This window comes from Falco rusticolus, chromosome 7, assembly GCF_015220075.1.
Source record: "Falco rusticolus isolate bFalRus1 chromosome 7, bFalRus1.pri, whole genome shotgun sequence".
NCBI classification, from domain to species: domain Eukaryota; kingdom Metazoa; phylum Chordata; class Aves; order Falconiformes; family Falconidae; genus Falco; species Falco rusticolus.
The window spans coordinates 30,533,401-30,554,525 of NC_051193.1; the positions used below are offsets into that span (position 1 = coordinate 30,533,401).

The 21,125-nt window shown below is 38.9% G+C and overlaps 1 protein-coding gene across 1 annotated transcript; it reads left to right on the top strand.

Moving 5' to 3' along the window:
* Positions 1-446: 446 nt before the first annotated feature.
* Positions 447-20,413, top strand: SGPP1 (sphingosine-1-phosphate phosphatase 1). The gene is made up of 3 exons (XM_037395321.1): positions 447-1,323; positions 12,389-12,478; positions 14,106-20,413. Exons 1-3 carry the CDS (start codon positions 724-726, stop codon positions 14,655-14,657), a joined length of 1,242 nt encoding a protein of 413 aa, XP_037251218.1. The 5' UTR covers positions 447-723; the 3' UTR covers positions 14,658-20,413.
* The last annotated feature ends 712 nt before the right edge of the window (positions 20,414-21,125 follow it).

Here is a 21,125-nt window from a genome sequence, read left to right on the forward strand (position 1 = left end):
CAGGGCAGGCGGAGGGCCGGGGCGGCCGGGCGCAGGCCGCGGGGGTGCTGGTGCCGGACAGGGTGGCCAAGGCGAGGGGTGCAGCAGCTCACCCTGAGCCAGAAGGACGGGCTCGCCGGGGGGCGGCCGGGCCGGTGAGCGTGCTGCAGCCGGCGAGAAGGAAGCGCCCCCCTCACCCGCCGCTCCCCTCGCCGCCGCCCGCGGCCGCCTCCGCGCCTCACGCTCGAGGCCGAGGCACGCCGCCCGCTGCCTCCCGCAATGCCAAGTCCTGATTGGTTCCCTCTGCCAGCGGGGGCGGGATCGGGAGAGACCCACGGCCAATCCGCGCCGCGATGAGGTTTCCCGGGGGGTCCCCGCGCGTGCGAGTGCGGGTTGGGCGCAGGCGCAGCAGTGACGGCGGCTGGCGCGCGCGCGAAGGAGGGAGGGAGCGAGTGAGCGAGCGGGCGATCGCGCGATCGGCGGGCGGAGCGGAGCAGGGGCCGGGGCCGGGCGGCCGAGCTGAGGCGGGGGCAGCGGCAGCCCGAGCCCGGGGGAGCTGGGCGGTGCCCGTCGCATCGCGACGCCTCGCCCTCGAGCGGGTTTCTCCTCAGGGAACGGCTCCCCTCCCTGCGGCGGGCGCGCCCGGGAGCCCCCGTCCCTCCCGCCGCCCCTCAGGTGAAGCCCCCTCGGCTCCGCGCCCGCCGCCCTGCGCCCGCCCCTCGCGGGCGGCCTCGTCCTCCCGCCATGGCTCTCTGCCGGCGCCTGGCCCGGCTGGCCGCCCACCTGCAGGACCCGCGGAAAGTGGCCGCCTTCCAGCGGCTTTGCGGGGTGGAGGGGCCTTCGGGCTGGGCCGACGCGGAGCAGCAAGCCGGAGGCCGGGAGCCGGTGGCTAACGGCGGCCCCCCGGCCGCGGAGCATCCCGCCGGCAACGGGACCGTGCCCGGCCGGGCGGGCCCCTCGCGGCCATGGAGGAGGAGGCCGCGCCGCAACTCCCTGACGGAGGAGGACGGCAGCCAGGAGTTCTCCACCCGCAGCCGTTTCCTTTACTATCTCTTCAGCCTGGGCACGGAGCTGGGCAACGAGCTCTTCTACATCCTCTTCTTCCCCTTCTGCATCTGGAACGTGGACGCCTGGCTGGGCCGGAGGCTTATCATCATCTGGGTGTGGGTGATGTACCTGGGGCAGTGCACCAAGGATGTCATCCGCTGGCCGCGGCCTGCCTCCCCGCCCGCGGTGAAGCTGGAAGTCTTCTACAACTCCGAGTACAGCATGCCCTCCACCCACGCCATGTCGGGCACTGCCATCCCCCTGGCGCTGCTGCTGCTCAGCTACGGCCGATGGCAGGTAATGCTCACCTCCTTGTCCTTCTCCGTGGGGTTTCCAGCCCTAGAGTATAAGGTTGTGACAGACTTAATCTCTTTTGTGAGGGGAGGTGGCTGAGTTTTGGGATAATGTGAAATTCGTGCCTTCCCCCCCCCCCCCCCCCGCGATCCCTTTTTTGTATTTTTTTTTCTATGATCTAAGTGAGTGCTGAGGTAACAAGAACTGTTCTAACAATTCTGTCTTCTGAATGGAAGTTCTGCTCCCTTTGGGACTGGCTAGCTCAGTGTGCATTAGAAGTCTGCACTAACAATCTGCATTTTGTCCTTGTGCAGTTGTTTTTAACTTATTTCTGGTAGGGTGAGCGCTTTGCACAAAGTTTGGATAGGCGTTTGGTTTTACTGACTGAAAATTTGGTACAGAGCCAGGAGCTAAAGGGCTTTTTGCTGATCCTTCTTTGCCTTGAGTCACTTTGTAGCTTGACTCAGTCTGTGGCTTTAGCTTTTTCTTTTTAACGCTTTTAGTTTCGTCACCCACAAACTGGAAATTATTATTTCTGTTTTGAGGAGTACCTCTACTTTCAGATGGTTTTGCAACTATTCATGTGCAAATAATTAGTAAGAACTGATAATCTGATCTTTTCAGTACCTTTATTCAGCAAAGTCTTAAGATCTGGCTATTGCACTTTGGGTTAATAGATTGAATTAAAATAACACAGTTGACCATCTGGTTGACGCAAGCTGTGGCATGTGCTTTGGCGCTTGCTGTTAGCACTATGGGCAACACTAAGAACTCCAAAGAAAGTGTAACACGTTCAGCTCTCTAAATCACTGCACCAAGTTCAGAAGTAGATGAGGGAGAAGGATTTCCTAGGCAACAAATGTTCAATGTAGGGTTTTAAGGGCTGCGTGTGTAATGATTAAGAAGTTATGCAGTAAGTCTACTATTAAGTTGTTAATGTTAACAGATTCTAATTATAATACCTATCTGTTTTGAAACAGATGTATGTCATCTCTGTAGGGAGAACCTTTTGTTTTGTTTTTTTTTTTAAAGCTTTATGCAGGGCCTGAACTCTTGTCTTCCCAGTTACTGTTAATCACGAGTTGTCTGCTGTTACAGTGTAACACTTTGGGGCTCTGTCTCAATATATAGAATGGGTGCCTGAAAGGGAAGACAGTTGAAGGTCAGGGATTGTATTGGGCCTCTCTTTAACCAAAGTTTATATATCTGCTTCTGCAAGGTCATCCAGCATGCTCAAAAGCAAGCTCTTAGGGTTTCATATTCTTTGCTAGGAAAATGTGAAGTAACAACTCTCTGTGAGAGTTGTAGGCATCAGATAATGCCATGTTTTGTGGGTGTTTGAAATAAGTATTTGGAGTTCTGTCACCTAGATGCTTGATCTTAAAGTTGGTTTTGTTTTTATTTTTTCAATGACTACTCTGAATATGTGATTTTTAGTTCTTGTATGTGTAGGGCTGATGTCAGTTGAAAGAATGAACTGGATTTCTATTTCTTTGCATGTGGGAAACCTTATTTAGGAGTATCAGTTGGTTAGTTTTGTACAGGCTGATGTCTTGTACAAAGGAGAACTTGGCCTCATTGCTTTTATAGAACCAACAAACTGACAAATGTGTGAAATGGTATTTTTGCCAGTGAACCAAGTTCGATCTCAGCTTTGCCAGCCCTGCAACTGTGGTCTCTGAAATACTGTGCTAATTGACTAAATATGTTTATAATGAATGCATATTAAGAAATCATAAACATGCAGCCTTGTTATTATTCATTTAGAACCGTGCTTAAGAAATGAGGAAGCAAAGTGGTTTAGGCTTAATTTTAACTCCTTTTTTCCTATGAAACGGCTATGAAAAACAGAACTCTCTGAAACCAACTTCTACCATTTTGAAATGTTAATTAAAAAAACCACAACAAACTCCATGTGATTTTAAAATTATTTACGCATATTAATCAAAAGTTGGCATGTTGAGTATCTTTTGATTCACCTCTAAAGAGAGTTAAGTTTTCATCTAATGCTGCTTCTGTTCTCCATATTTTGCTTTCGTTGAAAGGGAATAGAATCTATATGACAACTTTTCGTCATGCTTTTCTGGAAATAGATGGGGTTAAAAAAGACTGAGTGTAGAAATTCCTGGAAAGCTATTAACAGTAAAGGAACTTGTAATAACTCTGATTTTTATTAAATTATACCTATTTATCAGTAGATACAGATCATTAGATTCAAACTTGTTTGTAAATGTTGGGATATAGTCTTTCTATATATTCAGTATAACAAGCATTCACAGACCCGATTCTGATGAGTCCACATCTTAGTACTGTTTGTTCAGCAAAATCATAGTGGAGCAAGGCTGAGTATGAATTCAAGCAGATACAGCTATAACTCTCTGCAGGGACTTTTACGCTGGAATACAGGTAACTTTAATTGAGTTTAGCTTAGCTTAAACTTCAAAGGGACAAAGAAAGCCACTCTTGCTCTAAAAGAGGTTACTCCGGTGAGAAGGGAATCACTTTCCTGTATAGCTTATTTGGAGTTTGCTTTCATTAGGCTATGACTTCCTACTATTGTATCATGGTTCTTTTCTATCAAAGACAATCTATGAGTCTTTCCCTTGAACAAGATAAAGAACAGAGAAATCTGTTGGTATGCAAATTTAGGTATGGCCCAAATTGTCCATTTAAAAACAAATATTTTTTTATTCCAGTAGGTTTTCTTTTGACCTGCTGAATTAAGTTTGTGCTTTCCAAGTTTTCAATGCCTGTCAGTAATCCTATTACAATTATTTTCCTTTCATGTAGTATTCCAAAGGATTTTTGGCTATACATAGTAAAACTAAAATGCTTCCTTATAAATGCAGTTGTTCAAGTAAAGTATTTTCGGAGATGATGTATTTAAGATGGTTGTGACAAATTTTCACAATTAGAGACTTTGGACATAGGGAATATTCAATGCAACTGACTTTCAGACAAACAAATGTTAAGATAATTTTCATAATAGCTAACTGTACTGTCCATTGTGGAGTATTACGTTTCAGTTTCTCCTTGTATTATGAGAGCTTGCCTGAAACTTTTTGATTCTGCTGGTGTAATCCTTATTTATTTATTTTATATTTCAGGGAAAACCACTTGTTTCAAAGAAACTTCAGTAACCTTGAAATATAAAGCTCATGGCAAAACCTCATGAGAATTTAGGAGTGTTACAGATGCTGATGTTTTTCTTTCTGTCTTTGAAGCTCTGTTACCCTGAAAGAGGAGGACAAACACTTAAAAGACAGTGAAGTTATACATCTTGATATGATGTAGGAAAAAGTATACCTTTATCACATTGGGAAAAGTGCTTTCTTTGAAATATTGACAGCTTGAGCCAGGCTGGCTTATATTGTGTCATGAATGGGGAGGAAGAGAGTGTGAGCTACTAATTCTCTAGAAAATCTGCAGAAGCCTCAGGCTGAGACTACTGAGAAAAGTCTTTTTTGTATTTGTGATGACTTTGAACTGCTGATTTCAGATAACAACACATTTTATTAGAAGTGGTGCTTGACTTAGGATGGTACTTGATTGTGTCATAACCCCGCTGTTTTATTTGGGGAGTGGGGTGGGGCAGAATCAGTCAGGGAGACAGAAAGCACACTTTTCTCTCAGAGTTCCTCTGGGATGCAGCTGGCTGTAGCAGTAGCTGTGCGGATTAGGAAGTAATGGGTTTGCACTCCTTCCTGAGCTCTGCATGAATGAGCTGAGTGAGGAACTGCTGACTCTCACTGTAGGCCATTGAATGAACTTTGTTAAGTTGATATTCAGCAGGAGCCCAGAGCCCTGATTGATGAGTAGCTGGCCTCTATAACTATATTAACCAACGTTGTTTGAATGGACTTATCTGATGAAGCAGTTTAGATAGCTAAATATGACAGCGTTGTCCTCCCTATGTACTTGTCTGCCAATGTTTTATATGCAAATCCTATGATCAGTGACTGTCTTTCCACCCCACTGATGATAATGGCAACCTTAATAAGCACTACTGCTATACCCTTAGTAGAGTGCCTCTATTCTGTAATGGTTTGATTAACAAATCTAAAAGTATTTTTCAGTTTTCATTTATGTAGTGCTCTATTGACTCTCCGTAGTACCAATTTTGTAAGGCTGTCATGTGGTACCATGTCAAACACCCTTCCAGAAACCTTTCATCTGCACCATTACTTCTACCAACCAAAGCTGATGAATCTAGTCAAATGTGATGAGTTTGACAAGATCTGTATTGGGATTTCAGAGAGATGCATCGTTGTGTGATTCTGATTGACTGCTACTAAGTACTACCTCTAGAATTATCTGCCTGCCCTCTCATTTCAAAAGGGTAACTTCTCTCAGATCCTCATTTAGGATGGGGAATAATTGGTTATTGGGGTTGGATGAGTACTCCAACCATGATACTGCTGTGGAGAGAATTTTACAGGAAGTGGGCAAATACTAGTTCTAAGTGTCTGTCCTTGTTGAAAAACTTGCATAATCAGTGAGAGTGTTGTAATAATAAAACTGGAAGCTACACATAGGAAGCCATCTCCTTATATATGTGTATATACAGTACAGACTCCTTTCAGAAAGAGTTGCCTCACCTCTCAGAGAAGTTCAAATGAATTTTCACTGAAATACTAAAATGTTGTGAAGAAACTTAAGCAAAGAAATGCGTGCTTGTCTGATTGGTTTTCTTACATGTTTCTTAAACAGTGAAAAAAACCCTCTTCTGACATGAGAAGCATAGCTGAAGGGGTGATCTGAAAACCCAGAATTGCCCACACAACGAAGAGCTCTTGAGAAAGAGCAATGGGAATTTGGAGGGTCAGCACTGGCCTTGTCTTGTGTATTTGGGTTGTAAGGTTGTCTTTTGTGAGCCATATTAATGCCTGTAGTTTATTTTTAAAGGAAGCTGGGAAAAGTTGAGGCCTGTTTGATTCGGGTGCTCTTAAAAATTTGAAAAGAGCACAGCCAGTTCTTACAAATCTCACTGGGGAATCTCTGCCATAGGAATGCAACAGCTTGTCCTATTAAACTGTGTTGACTGGCATTAAATACATTTTTCAGTTTTGCATAAACAAATCTTTAATTCATGTAAAGGAACTTGGGGGGGATATGTAAAACCAAATGCCGTAAGGTTAGATGCAGAGTTTTTGATAAAGAAAGGAATCAAAGGAGATACTTTACTTCTCAAGCAGGTTTTTTTTCTTAGTGGACTGTGCACATGTAAAGCACTCCTTGTACTTTCACATAGCATGTCTTGATTAAACCTGAGAACTTCAGTTTGTAGAAAAATTATTTTTTAGCTGTTGGGGGCATAAGCAGAGCAAGCTGTAGATGATTCTGGCTGTTTGTGGTCAGGGAGGGTTTGTGTTTGTTTTATTTTTCTGATGACTGCAAGAAAAAGAAGTAAGAGGCTCTATTTCCTCCTGTAACTCCTTAATTTCTTTTCAGGTGATGTGTAGCAGAAAATTAAATCTTTTAACTCCCAGCATGGCTGGCACTGAAAGCTTTATTTTGGAATTTAAAGAAGAGGTTCTTGTCGTGACATGTAGCACTCTCAACTTTTTATGCTTTTCAATGTTAAGGTTGGTTAGTGGAAGAAAGAAGGAAATAATTGATAAATGTAGCTTAATCAGTGTTATTTATCACTTGGTCTCTTTTGAAAAGATAGATTTCCTGTTCATTTTTCCTAAAATAATTGATAAGTTGTCTTTCCTTTTAAACCATCCTTTTCTCCCTTTTCTTCTGTTCCCTCCGCAAAATCATTTATATGCTGTGCTTTTTGTACTCTGCTGTCCAACCAGGGTCTCGGGGTCATTCCTGTAAACATTGGTTGTAGCTTTTTGTATGACAACTGCCAATATATAGCCCAAATATCTTATTAAATAAAGCATGAAGTTGCAAGTGCTGCTTGGATTGTTTCTGTGAACTCTGACCCAAAATAATTGTCTCAAACTCAGGCTGAACTTCTTGAGTTATCATATGATTAAAAAAGATCATTGAGAAATACTGTAGAACACTGAAAATATTAGAAGACTAGTTTGGAACCCTTTGTGGATGCTGGAAACATCTCCGGTGTAGAATGTGCTTTAAAAAAGTAAAGACATGAGCATCTAGAGTGTGTTTTAGGAATGTTCCGTTATGAAAGAAATAATTTTCTGACCTAGGTCAAAGCTTTTAGGACAGATTGTTTCCTTATGAGCATTTTAAAACAATGGTTATGTTATTAAGACTCTTGGCAAAAAGTCAGATTAAGGGGAGGGAGGAGGATAGGCATTTGAGGGAAACGTTCTATGGAATTTAGTCAGAAGCTTGCAAGCCTGTTTTAGAGGATATATTTTAATAAAATGGGAATTTCCTATTAAAAAATAGGGCATAAAATTGTCAAAGACTTACTGGGAGTAGTTTCACTGCTTTTTTCCAAATATGATCAAGTTAATTCTGTTTCTTTGATTAAAATGAGATTCTGGACATGGGAACAAAATTGAGGCCTGGAAGAAGATGAGTAGTCTACTTGATGAGCTTTATTCTTTTTTCTTTAACTTAATATGTGAGTTTAGAGAAATCAATTAACCCTTTTTATCTTTTTTTTTTTTAATAACATGCTTGGTGATCTGTCCCTTAATCATACACATCAAGACTGGGAAATTTTTCTTAATGGGTAGGATGCCCTCAAAGAAACATATCTATTCAAACATTTAAAAGCCAAAATGTTAATGAAGGTATCTTTTCAACCTGTATGTTGCATTTGTTTCTATCTCCAGTCTCTACCTTGCTGTCAGTTCCATCTGCTTCTACTTCATCTTCTAATATTGTGTTTTTATACTACATGCTTATGCACATTATCAAAGTTTTATTCTGGCCTTTGGAAAACTATTTGTGCAAGCTGGATAGCAGGGATTTGATCTAATGTGTTGTGGGGTACTTAAGGAGAAAAATTGCAAGTTAATGTTGGTTTTGAGTCAACATGTGATTCTGAAATGCAGATTGAGTACTATGCGAGTGTCTTTACTTTCGTATAAGGTTAAGATTTTCAAATTGCAAGTGGTTTGGTTTGGTTTTGTGTTTGTTTTTTTTAATTTAGAAAAAAGAAAGCAGTATGCAGTTCATTAAATGCTCCCCATACTTCAAATTATTGAGGTGGCATGGTAGCTATGGAGGCATAATGAGTTTTTGAGGATAAAGAGAGACCACAGGATGGTCTTAGTAGAGAAATGGAGACAGGGTTTGAGATATGTGTGTCTGAAAATGGGCTGTTCCTGAATATTTGACTTAAGTGACTCTTTAAGTGTGGCCAGGAATGAAGAGATGTCAATTCTGTTATCAGAAAGAACAAGCTGAGAGAATGAAACCTGGTTTTTACATCTACTTCTGCCAGCTGTGATCTCTGACAACTTTTCAGACCTTCATCTTTTCTTACAAGGATCAAGGTGATGTGCCCTGTCGGTGTTACGGCTTGGCATGCTGCTGAGAAGACTTCTTGCTGAGCTAAAAGGTGTGTGGGAGTGTTAATATTCTCCTTTACTCACCTTGTACACTTATCCCTATGCGTGAGGACAAAATATGTGGTTGCCTTATCACCTCAAGGCAGACTTTAAGCAGGTGCTACCAGTTCTATGTTTAAGGAATCTTTGAACCCAGTAGCTACTTTTAAAAGGTGAGTGAAAACAGGCCAAGGAGGCACCAGGGTATTGTGCTTTATTTGTGTGGAAGTAGGGGAGGAGTTTTGCTTGATTTGTGCTAGTGCCTAAGGAGGCTGGTGAACTGTGGAGCCCCAAAGGGTACATACAGCTTTGTGATGCTATGCAGGTGGGTACTGGGGCTGTGAGAAGAAAATCAGATCGGTTATATGAGAAATTCAGGAAGGTATGGATATAACACTGGAAGAAACCAGGACAGGTAAAGGTTAAAACCTTCTTTAGATTAAATTTTATTTCTGTACATTATACATAAAGGTGTCTTTACCTAAACTGATAGTTATTTTACTGACTGGTAAGTAAGCTGCAAATGTAAACTGACAGTTGTCAAAGTGTGCCGGTTACATAGTGGGAGCGTAGAGGAGAATGCTTTGTGTGGGAACTCAACACAAGAATCGACTTAACTGTTGTATTGTGGAACATTATTCCAGACAAAATTAGAATAATTGCTTCAGCCTTTTGCTTTTTTTATAGTGGATTGGATATAGTACAGGTAGGTATGCTGTAGTGAATAAGTTTGCATGGGTGGAAAGAAACTGGCTTTAGTACTTATGTAATTATTGTGCATTAAAAATACCATAAATCAGCAGGTGCCTAATACTGCAGACACATCTGTGAACATGTCATTCTAAAGCTATTTCAGTAAGAATTGCTTGTCTAGGTTTAAGTTAAAGATTTAAGAATATATGAATCAGGATTAAATGTATAATTGGCTTTTTATTGGGGATACAGTAGGGAAGTGTTTGAGCTGTTGGATACAGATGCTTTGCTACTAAGGAACTAAACTAGCCAGTGCTTTCAGATGTTTTTATGGGTATTTAGTCTCAGTGCTACTAAAAGCAGATTTAGTGAGATATGACAGAACCAAGTGTTCTTTCCAATATTTTCCTCCAAGTTGAAGTTTCTGATGGTCCTTCTTCCTCAGACATTCCTCCCTTGAGAGTTCCTAACTGGGAGTGAGCATGTATTTTCATTTTCAGAATTTATCCTACTCTTCATGCTGTTTACAACGACCTGCCCAGGACTCCTCACATGCACCTTTCATACTCTTTGTTATTGGGGTCTTGCTCTTTACTGCTCTAACCTCCCCCACAATCCCAATTTCTTACCCACAGTATTGTTGACTGCTATAGCCTGCTAAGCCTGGCATTTCATTGGTCTTCCTGCTAAAGCTCCAGCTTCTGTTTCTGTCAGGTATTTAAGAGATACAGGAAAAATCTTTTATTTAAGGAAAGCTTTACACCTGATTTGAGCCTGAAAGCACAAAAGATGTGACCCTGGAAACAAGAATGGACATATGGTATGGAGTGATGGGCAGAACGGTTTGAAACTTTTGACACATGCAAGCTCATTCTACCATCAAGTAATTGCAATGCCGTTAATTTTCTGGTCAAGAGGTTTGCATTGCTGCTGGAGGTAGTAGATCTTCCCTTGCTAGTCTGACAAACAAGAAGACTGTTTTACCAGGCTTTGATCTTGCAGAGCATGTAAAGAGGTGCTAGAAGCTCCTCTTTACTTCAGAGGATATAGGGTATACCTATGCCTGTATATACAGCATTTCTGCTCTGGTAGTCCTCTGGGGGGTGTGAGTGGAGCAGCACCATGCAGGGGGGGTTGGGTGGCCTGAGTGTCTTCCTGGTAATGCTCTGCCTGCACTTCTGTGCTGAATTTGATGGAAACGGTGGTAGAGGCATGCATAATGGGGATGAGTGATGAGGCTGCACTTGTAATGTGTTTTGGTGGTGCAGCACAGGGTACAAGGATTACTTTGGATTGCTCCAAGGGTAACTCCAATCGTGTCTTGAGTGTGACCTAGTAACAGGTATATTGCCCATTATTAGCATAATTCCGAAAGGCAGGAATCTTAATTTGTTCCTCCATAATTTCTGTTAGGAATGAATCATTAAGTACATAATTTAGGTACAATTTGTAGGTGAATGTAGTAGAAGCACAGACAAATGTTGCTACAGAAATTAGAGTACTAGATGTAACACAACTGTGAGCTAGGCATTTAGAATTGATTTTAATGTGAAATAAATTTATGTGAAGTGTAAGCTTCCTCATTTTCTGTTGGCTTGAGAGAACTTTTTAGGTTTGTCATGCTAACATGATCCTGGAGCTGAGAATTCAAAGAATGTTGGAATAATGCAGAAGATTGATAATCTTCTCTCAAACCTTTTATTGAAAGACTGGTCAATCTGTTAAGTGGCCTTCACAGAGGACACAGAACTCTCTCAAATAAGTTTAAAAATACTTTCTATAGTTTGTTGGATATTCTACCCTTCAGGATACCCGTAAGAGGAACAAGGGAAAGGGCAAGAAAACTGAATGCAATTCTTATTTTTTATTCTGAGATTTGAGTACGTCTAGATGGCCTCTTTGTATTGAAAATGTTTATCGTTGCTTTCATGTAGGAAGTGAAGCAGTTTTGGAAATGTGCCATTTTGTCTTGTGACTGCTGCTTTGATAGAACTAATAATTATTTTTAATACTGAAAAAAGGAAAGCGTATCCTGTCTTGTACAGCATTTTGCAATATGGTAGTCTGGAAAGTATTTCTTTCTTTCTGTGCTCCAAGATGTGAATTAGCATACTTTTATCCAAAACTGAAGAGACTTAAAATACTAAGTTTCTACACATGCTGATATGATATGTGCTTATTAAAACAAAGTATTTTGTTTGTTCCTGGTAAACAGTCCTTATTAATAAGGACTCTCAGAAGACGAAAAATAATTGGAAATAATTACTTGAAGTTTTTTGTTTAATAAATGTGGATTGTAAGAGGAAGTTTATATGGGTTTGTAGAGAACAAAAAAGATTACTGTTCTAGGGAGTTTAATACTGATGCTCAGAGACTGCCTCAAGGATTGCGCAAATTCTGAAACTGTGTAAGGAAATTTAATTTATTCCTTTTCAGCAGAAAGGTAAAGCTACTAGATTCTGCCTGGATAATTGTTAACAGTACTAGTATATTATGTAGCTGCTTCACCCACTGTAAAACTGTTCCACAATTTAGAACACAAGGCTTGTCTCTGCCGATATTGCCAATTCAGGATATCATAACATGGCAAGACTAACCGCTACAAAAATCTACTAACTTGTAACTGCTTTGTCTGAAAAGATATGACCAACGCCCTGGAATTCATATATCCTGAATGCAGATGAAGAGGACAAGGAAAAAGTTTGACTTAATGTTTTGTTTATGAAAAGTGGATTTACTTGAGGTAGTCTAATAGGCTTGGTTGGGCTAGGGTAAAGAAAAGGGTAAGCATAAATTGCATTAATTGGAATTAATTATAGGATTCTTACAGATTTATTTTTAATTTTTTGCCCCCCGAATTTTAATACAATCTCTCAATTTTTTTCTACCAGTACCCCCTTATGTTTGGACTGATCCTTGCATTCTGCTGGTGCTCTTTGGTTTGCTGTAGTCGAATTTATATGGGAATGCATTCAATTTTGGTAAGAAAATAATTCTACTAAACTTTAATGTTGTTCTGATTTCATAAACTTCCATCACAGTTAAGTTTTTACAGTAATTATATATAGATTTTTTTTTTTAGAATGTCCTGCCATATAAGAACAGAATACATAACATTTCTTCAGAGAAATTGATAGAGTAGCTAAAAGTGGATGTCAAACTTCTGTTTATGTATACTTTTCTTTCATAAACTTAGTCCACAGTTGTAACTTAAAAAGATATTTAATAGCAATTTTAGTGTGGAAATTTATGACTGCACTTAACAGTGGCCTTTCAATACTTAAAGGGGGCTTATAGGAAAGATGGAGACAGACTTTTTAGTAGTGCTTGTAGCAATAGGACAAGGGGTAATGGTTTTAAACTGAAAGAGGGTAGATTTAGATTACGTACTAGGAAGAAATTATTTACTATGAGGGTGGTGGGGCACTGGAACAGGTTGCCCAGAGAAGTTGTGGATGCCCACAGTGTGGAAGATGTGGAAGAGTGTTCAGGGCCAGGTTGGATGTGGCTTGGAGCAACCTGGTCTGGTGGAAGGTGTCCCTGCCCATGGCAGGGGGGTTGGAACTACATGGTCTTTAAGGTTCATTCCAACCCAAACCATTCTGTGATTCCATGATTCTGTGAAATTCCTCTTCAACAACAAAAGGTGACAAAAGTTGCACAGATAATTCTGTGCAACTGATTAATCAACAGTAACTGAAATTTAATACTACCTTAAAGTGTAATCTTTTTCTAATTCATAAAACACATTTTTAAAACAATAATAAATCTGAAAGTCAAGTATGAAGCCACAGAAGTTACCTCTTCCTGTCCTTTGATAGCTGAAAGCAGTTCTCCATTTTTCTGGTATTGTTAATTCTGAAGCTAGAGTTGAAAGTGTAAGCTGCTCTAATGCTTAGCTGCAGCTGTTGCTGCCAGCGTGCCTGTGTGTTGGCACCCAAGCACTTAGATCCAGCGTTGAACTGTTCCAGCAAACTAAGTTGGCAGATTTATTTAGCTGGACTATCTTTGTGCTGACCAAGTTGGAATGCTCCGGTCCTGGACAAGGACTGTTGTAACCAGCAAATCGAATCATAGAAGAATCATTGGACGGGTTGGAAGTGACCTTTAAAGGCAATCTAGTCCAACCCCCCTGCAATTAGCAGGGACATCTTCTGACCGTGAATGTTTCCAGGGATGGGGCATCTACCATCCCTCTGGGCAACCTGCTCCAGTGTTTCACCACCCTCATAATTTAAAAAAAAAAAAAAAAAAAAGTCTTATATCTGGTGTGAATCTACCTTCAGTTTAAAACCATTACCCCTTGTCCTATTGCTACAGGCCCTATTAAAAAGTCCGTAGATCTACAGCTTTGTTTGATCATGGATCGTTTCATCATAGCTTCATTCATGATCTGATTATGATGCAGGTGTTGTGTTAATAGGTGATCAAATGCAATTCCTTACCTTAACATAAAACAGATTTAATCTTGTACAGTAAATGGGAAAAGAAGGGGATCCATAAGTAACTTTTAGAAACAGAGCAACTAGGCTTGTTGTCTTGTGAATGTAACTCTAATTATTTTTTGAAATAGTTATTGCACTGAAACAGTGTCTCTCTCTTCAACAGGATGTTATTGCTGGATTTCTGTATGCTATTCTTATCTTGGTTGTCTTCCATCCAGTTGTAGACCTAATTGATAACTTCAACTTAACTTACAAATATGCACCCTTAATTATCATCAGTCTCCATTTAGCCCTGGGCATCTTCTCTTTTACTCTGGACACCTGGAGCACATCGCGAGGAGACACAGCTCAGATACTGGGCTGCGGTGCTGGAGTAGCCTGTGGCTCTCACGTTAACTACATAATGGGTCTAAAGCTAGATCCTCCTCCCGAGACATTACCTTTATCCCTTTCCTCTCTCAGTGTAACTGTGTTTGGAAAAGCCATATTGCGGTTATTGATTGGAGTAATAGTGCTGCTGTTAACAAAAGTAGCGATGAAAAAAGCCACTATTCCACTGGCATGTAAGATATTTCGCATACCACATGACGATGTACGGAAAGCAAGGCAACGCATGGAAGTCGAGCTTCCCTATCGCTATATTACGTATGGAATGGTTGGGTTCTCCCTCATGTTTATTGTTCCATGCCTCTTCCATTTTATTGGTCTGTCTTGATGCAGTTTTATCACTTCAGGCAGGGAGAACAGAGGTAATTGCTTTTTGAAGAGGTCCACTAGTTTGCTGAGGGAAGGCCAGTGAGCTTGGCTTTAGCAGGCTCTTCACTTTAACAGCAATACATAGCAGGCAAAGCATTTGAAGAACTTTGCACGTCTTTGGGCATGGTATGGGGCCAGAAGTCAAATACCATCCATGAGAAGTGCCAAACTCTATAAATGCTCTGTCTAGACTTACTGTTGTAACAAAGTCTCTGTGTGAGTGTGATGCAAGGAATGTGTCTGGGATGTCTGTTATCCAGTACCTGTATACGCTGACATTTTAACAGGTATGTCTGACAGCTGATCAGAAAGCTCCATTGACGATCTGTTTGCCATTTCATAGTAACTTATTCAAGTTGTTGGACCATAAGACTGCTAAATTTGCTTTCTTCTTCTTTCCTGAACTCCTGCTTCAAGATGTTTCAGTTAATAGGCATTTCTAACGGACCAAACTTGCAATGAGATTGAATTTTTCTAAATAAACAAACAGAAGCCTTTTTCTTTAGCCCCCTCTACAGAGTAAAATGTCTGGATTTGCATTGGTAGATATCACTAGAATATATATGATTCACGTACTGTATTTTATGGTTTAATAACTGTGCCTTTTTGTTGCTAAATGAAGAAATGCCATATATACTGTGATGTAAAAATGCTGAATTTTATTTAAAATCCTACATAATTAGGTAGATACTTTTAAATGTTAGCTTATCCATGTTGCTGGCATGGTTCAGGTTAACCAGAATATTTAGTTTAGCCTGATCAAAATTGCATCAATGAAATGACCCAAGAATCGTGTCCTTAAGCTCAAGATGTTGTAAATGGACAATAATCCCTTTTGTAAGTGTTTTTAATGTGTATTGTAAGTTACTGGAAGAGGATATATTTTTCTGGAGATTGTTTATACAGTGGACAGATATTCAAAGTTAATTGTCTAAAAATATAAACAATAAACCAACCCCATTTTGCAAAGAAATGGGCTTCACTTATTATTCCAAACTAATCTAGAAGGACCATTGTTTTTAGATACTTGCTTAGAAAATATAATAGATTCTAGAAAAAAAAAGTATTTTTATGCATTAACATTATATTTGAAGGTGATAATCACTTTTACCCAATTTAGATAGCTATAAGACAATATAATGATCAAATTAAATTTTTAATCATTCTTATAGATTGTTAGCAGTCAAGACAGTACAGTCAATGCGTAAATGGTTTGTGCATATCTAAATTTTACTGAATTATTATGCACTTCTCAGCCTTTCATGATCCTTTTTCCAGTGATGAGTGGAATATGACCCTTCAACTGTAACTTCATGTGCCTCTCTTGTGTTTCCTTTTGTCTATGTTAATGTTTTGCCTAATCTGTTCTTTCCATGTCAGGAACCGTCGTATTGCAGCAAGAGCTGTCTTATTGTCTGATTAGACATGACTTATGTAGTTTTGTATTGTATGTTTTTTTTCAGGAAAAACATAATTTGGTTGGGAAGCGTAGTGATTATATAGAATACAAAGCTTACATTTTTTGTAAACAGTATTTGGAATTGGAAAATTTTTTGTATTGGAGCTTGTATCTCCAAACTGTTAATATATAAATTAACAAAATTAACTTTGTATTTCTTCAAAGCAGTTGAAGTTATGGTATGCTGCCATTAGATGATGTGTAAAGCTAACTTTTCTGGTGCATTTCTTCAGTGCATTCAGAACGCAGCCCTATGAATGTATTCAGAACTGATAGTGTGTTAACTTCTAGAGCTGAAAAGACCTTACCCAGTAGAAAATGGTTAGCTTGTTTCAGTGCATTTCTGGATTTGATTTTTCTGTGAGTTCCTTGTTAGCAGTTTCATACAATAAGTGCAGTAAAAGGTAAATTGATTTCCATGGGTTTGGCTTTGCACACTTAAGATAGTAATTACATAAATAGTTGGGGGGAATGTACACAAAATGCCTTACGCTTAAAGCCCTGAGCAAGTGGTATAGTTCCAATTACATTAAATTACTCTTGAGGACTGGTGAAATAATAGTATAACTTTCTCTGAAATTTGGGGCATACTCTCCTTAAATATCCTAGCTTTACAGTTTATAAAGAAAAATGTTTAAAATCTAGCACAGAAGAGACAGGTGAGCAAAACTAATTTTTTTAAGGTACATGTTTGACTTCTAAAGAACTCCAAGTTTACAGCATGAGAGTGTTCTTATAGCTGTCTTTTCTAGCTGTGCTTGCACTGTTGTACTATTAAAGAAAATAATCTACTGTGGAAGATCTAGAATGAGTGAAAAAAATCATATGCAGATAGGGCTTTCAACGGGCTAAGGAAAATTGCACTGTAGCTTATTCTACTGTTACTCATAAATACATATTTTATATTTTTGTACATTACACTGGGTAACTTGGAAATGTCATGTTCCATGTACCATGTAGTCTAGTACACAGGAAATGTATATCAGAATGTTTATATAGCACCTTTACAACCCTGTCTCTAAGACTGCAACTACTTTACTGAAGTTTACATGAAAAAGTTTTAGTATTCTATTTTCATGTTTTATAAGGGGCTAGGCTCAAGAGGGCAGTTTAGCACAAAATGTCATGCAATATGAATACTGTTACAGAAAAAAGAATCTAAGACATGCAAAAATTCAGAAATCCAACTTAAAACTTGTATTTTAGTATATTTTTGTTCAGTAATAAGCTAGGATTTCTTCAAACAGGGCATAACAAAACAGCAGGTAAAATTGGAGCACTTTCTTTGCCCTAAGCTATTCTTAGAGTTGAACATGAAAAATGTTTCTAGTATGAGCATCAGCTAGTACCAAATTATTTCTAAATAAATCTAACATAGCTTTAAAAGATAGGTAAATGTCTTTTCAGAAGGACAGTGCACTTGAAACCTTTCATGAAGTGGTGCAAAACCATATTCATATGTCACTGCTAGTGAACTTCCTTAGATCCAGGTTGTATAGTTCTAACGAGAGAAATGCTACTGTTTTATAGAAGCAGATATAAATACACATTTATTACAAAAACTCTACTGATTTGATTACTGTACGAAATAAGCCCTGAAACTGTGTGGAGTGTAATGTGGCACAAAATTCTTGCCAAGAGGCTGAAGAGACTTGAATTAGTCTTAGACTGCCTTAAACATAGGAGCAGGATTTTTTTCTGACCGTGGCCCTCAATCAGAACTAACATACACATTGCATCTTGGGTAAGTCTGAAAATCTATAATTTTTTAAAAAGTTTCATGTTTATAAAAAAGCTATTACTTTGGCTTCCCATACCGTGAACTGGGGTTGAAGCATCTTTCTCCTGTGTGATCACCCAGTCTCTGATAACATTTGCCTTACCATTTACCTTGCAAATTGGGGGTGGGGGGGAGGTGGAGAAGATATTTTAAGGTAAATTGGCAAAATAAAGGGAATTGTATTTTGTTTATTTACTTGGGTTTTGGTTTTTTTAAGCTTATGTTTAGCTTTTCTCCTGGAAAAAAACCCAACAAATGCATTTCTTCTAAAATGGTATCTCTAAATGTGATACATGGCTTTATTTTTTTTTTACTAGAACAGTGTTAAATTGTCTGGATTTTAAAAGCTATTATGCTTTCCTTTGCTACTATTTTTTATTACTGCTTTCAGTACTTTTTACTCCATTTCTTGCTTATTTCCCAGAGTGTCCTGAATTTTTCGTAAGCAGTTGCTACTTATGTGAAGATTGTAATTTTGAACTTGTAAATACTTAAGGGCTGTTGGTGGCTGTTAGCTGCTCAAATACATAAAAACAAACCTTGCATGTTGTAAGTAAATACATCTGTTGTGCTAAGAGTTGTTTCTATTTCAGTATTTGCTTTCTCAATACAAAAATGAGATATTTTTTTTCCCACACACAATACATAAGATATTTAATAATTCAATGGTGTGAAGGGGCATTGCTGTCTAAGTCCTGTTAAATTTACTTCGAGTTCTGCACCTAGTTCCTTCCATATTACATTGAGAACGAACCCTGAAGGTCATGTCCATGCTCTGACAGGTTTATAGACAGTAACTTACCTTCTAAGGAGTAAATGTAATATCCTTGCTTTTGAGGTCCGAGAGGTGGTTTTTTAAAAAATCATACTAGGCCCAGTTTTTACAAGACTTTTAAAGGGCTTAACTTGGAAGCTGTTTCTTAGTAGCTGGAACTGGCTGTACCTTTGCAACACTCGATGCTTTCCCCTCTGTACCATAACTGTGCTGAATTATGAGATCCCAGAATAATGTCTGTATATAAAATAATGACAGGAGAATTGATTTCTTGGGGTACTGTGACTCAACTGTAATTGATTCTTGGGTGGTTTTTTTGGTCTAACGTAGAATGTTTCTAGGTTATACAGTGTATTTCTGTATTCTACAAATAACTTTGAGGAAAAGGACTTTTGTGGGATGAAGTCTCATTGAATGACTTCAGAACTTTATTCTGGAAAAGCTGAAGTGGCCTTTTTGTTTCAGTAAAAATATATAAGCCTATTTTAAAATTTACTGTAAATAACATATTTGTCAAATTGATAGATTAGTTGGGTCACTAATGTTGTTTTTCTTCCTGTAGTACTTTTTGAAACAAAGGAAAACAAAGCTTAATATGGAAACAAAATGTGATATCGTGTAGCAGAGAGGATGTAACTCTTTAGGTAATCTCTAAAAAGTAAGTATTGCATGCAGGAAGTGAAGTAAATTTAACTATGCATTAGAAGAATTTCTTTGCACTCCATTCTGCACCAGAAATAATTTGCATGTTGGTAAGTGTCCATTTAACAAAGTGAAGCAAAGCAGTATGTGCGTGCAGTGTATAATTAGTAACTGTTCCTGTAGGATCAAAGAAGAATAGAGGGGTATGTAGGAGAAAACTATGTTAAAGGTATCGACTAGCAAGTGTAAATAAAAAGTCTTATCAAGTTGGAGCATTTTATTAGTCACTAAACATTGACTAAATTAGTCACTAAGTTTTTCCCACAACTTTATTTTTGTTAGAAAGTATAATGAAAGACAAGGGTGATATTCCTGAAATGGAAATTAGATCTTAAGACAATTCTAGATGTCTAAAGTATCATAACTGAAAAAGATCAGTTCAGGAGCTAGTAACTTGAAAAATAAGAACAAAGTTTGAGGGGGATTTTATATTAAACTTAATGCACTTAAAAATTATGCCAAAATTTGGCCTATACTTGATTTATATGAAATCTGTAGTACAATATATATATAGAGAGAGATATATACATAATATATTACATAGTGGAGTTTAATTTTTTATGTATAGATTTTTTTCTTGTTACTGCATACTCTGTTAAAAGCAAGTGTTTATAAAATATAGAACAGCTTTGTCTGTGTGAGGTAAGGCTTATGTTAGTATTCTGGAAAATAATGCAGTTGTAACCCCCAGTCTCTCAACCTCTTGCAGAACTTTATTGAAAAACAAACAAACAAAACAAAAACAAACAAAAAAAAACCCCAAAAACCCTTTCAAATGCAGGCCCTGTGCTAGTTGAGGATCATGTAATGGTTGCTGTAAAATAGTGTACAACTGAAGTTTTAAATACATTGTAACTTTTTGTTATATTTTTGTTAATGATTTTGTACTTATTGTACACTTCTGCAGTTGTCAACTAATGTTTAAATTCATATTGACTGGTAACTGAAGTGTCTAACTTCATCTGCAATGAGTGGGTAATAAACTACTATTGGATTCAATTGTATTCTGTTTTCTCTGTTCCTTCCAGTGCTAAGGAAGATGTGGTTGGACGTGTACCACAAGTGTAAAACACTGATCACAAGAAAACTTACATTCACATCAGTAATAGTAATAATATTGTCTTTTAAGGTGTGGGCTTTAGATCCAAAAGTTTAGGAAAAAGAATGAGGAAATACTGAAATGAGGTTTTTCTTTTTCCACTGCCTTAAAATCTGGACTCTCCAGTTTCATATACTAAATAAGAAATCAAGTCATTGAGCAAACTGTATACAAAGATTGAAGTTGTATCTTTCTATAGCTTTTGTCAGTTCTATGCTGATAAATGAGTATGGAAGCATGCTGTTACTCTGCCAGAAAACTTGTTTTCTGGGAAAGCGTGTGTTGTGGGGAAAGAAGAAATAGTTCCACAAGTTCTGGAACTACTGAAACTGGGGTTTCCAGTGGGTATCTGATGGCTGCTTTGACTTACACTGCAGGGTTAGCTCTGTGAGAGAGCTCAGTCCTTTACTTCAGAATTCTCACAGAAAACAACCATGTGAGTTTGTATCCTGTTGGGTCACCTTCCAGTAACTTCTGCTCACCTCACAAATCAGCTTTGAAAATTGGCCAGCTGTGGGTATTTTTTCCCCCCCCAGACTACTGAATATCTACAGATCTTCATGGAATGCATGTAAGCAGCATATTTACATGAGCTTTACTTCCTTAGTAATC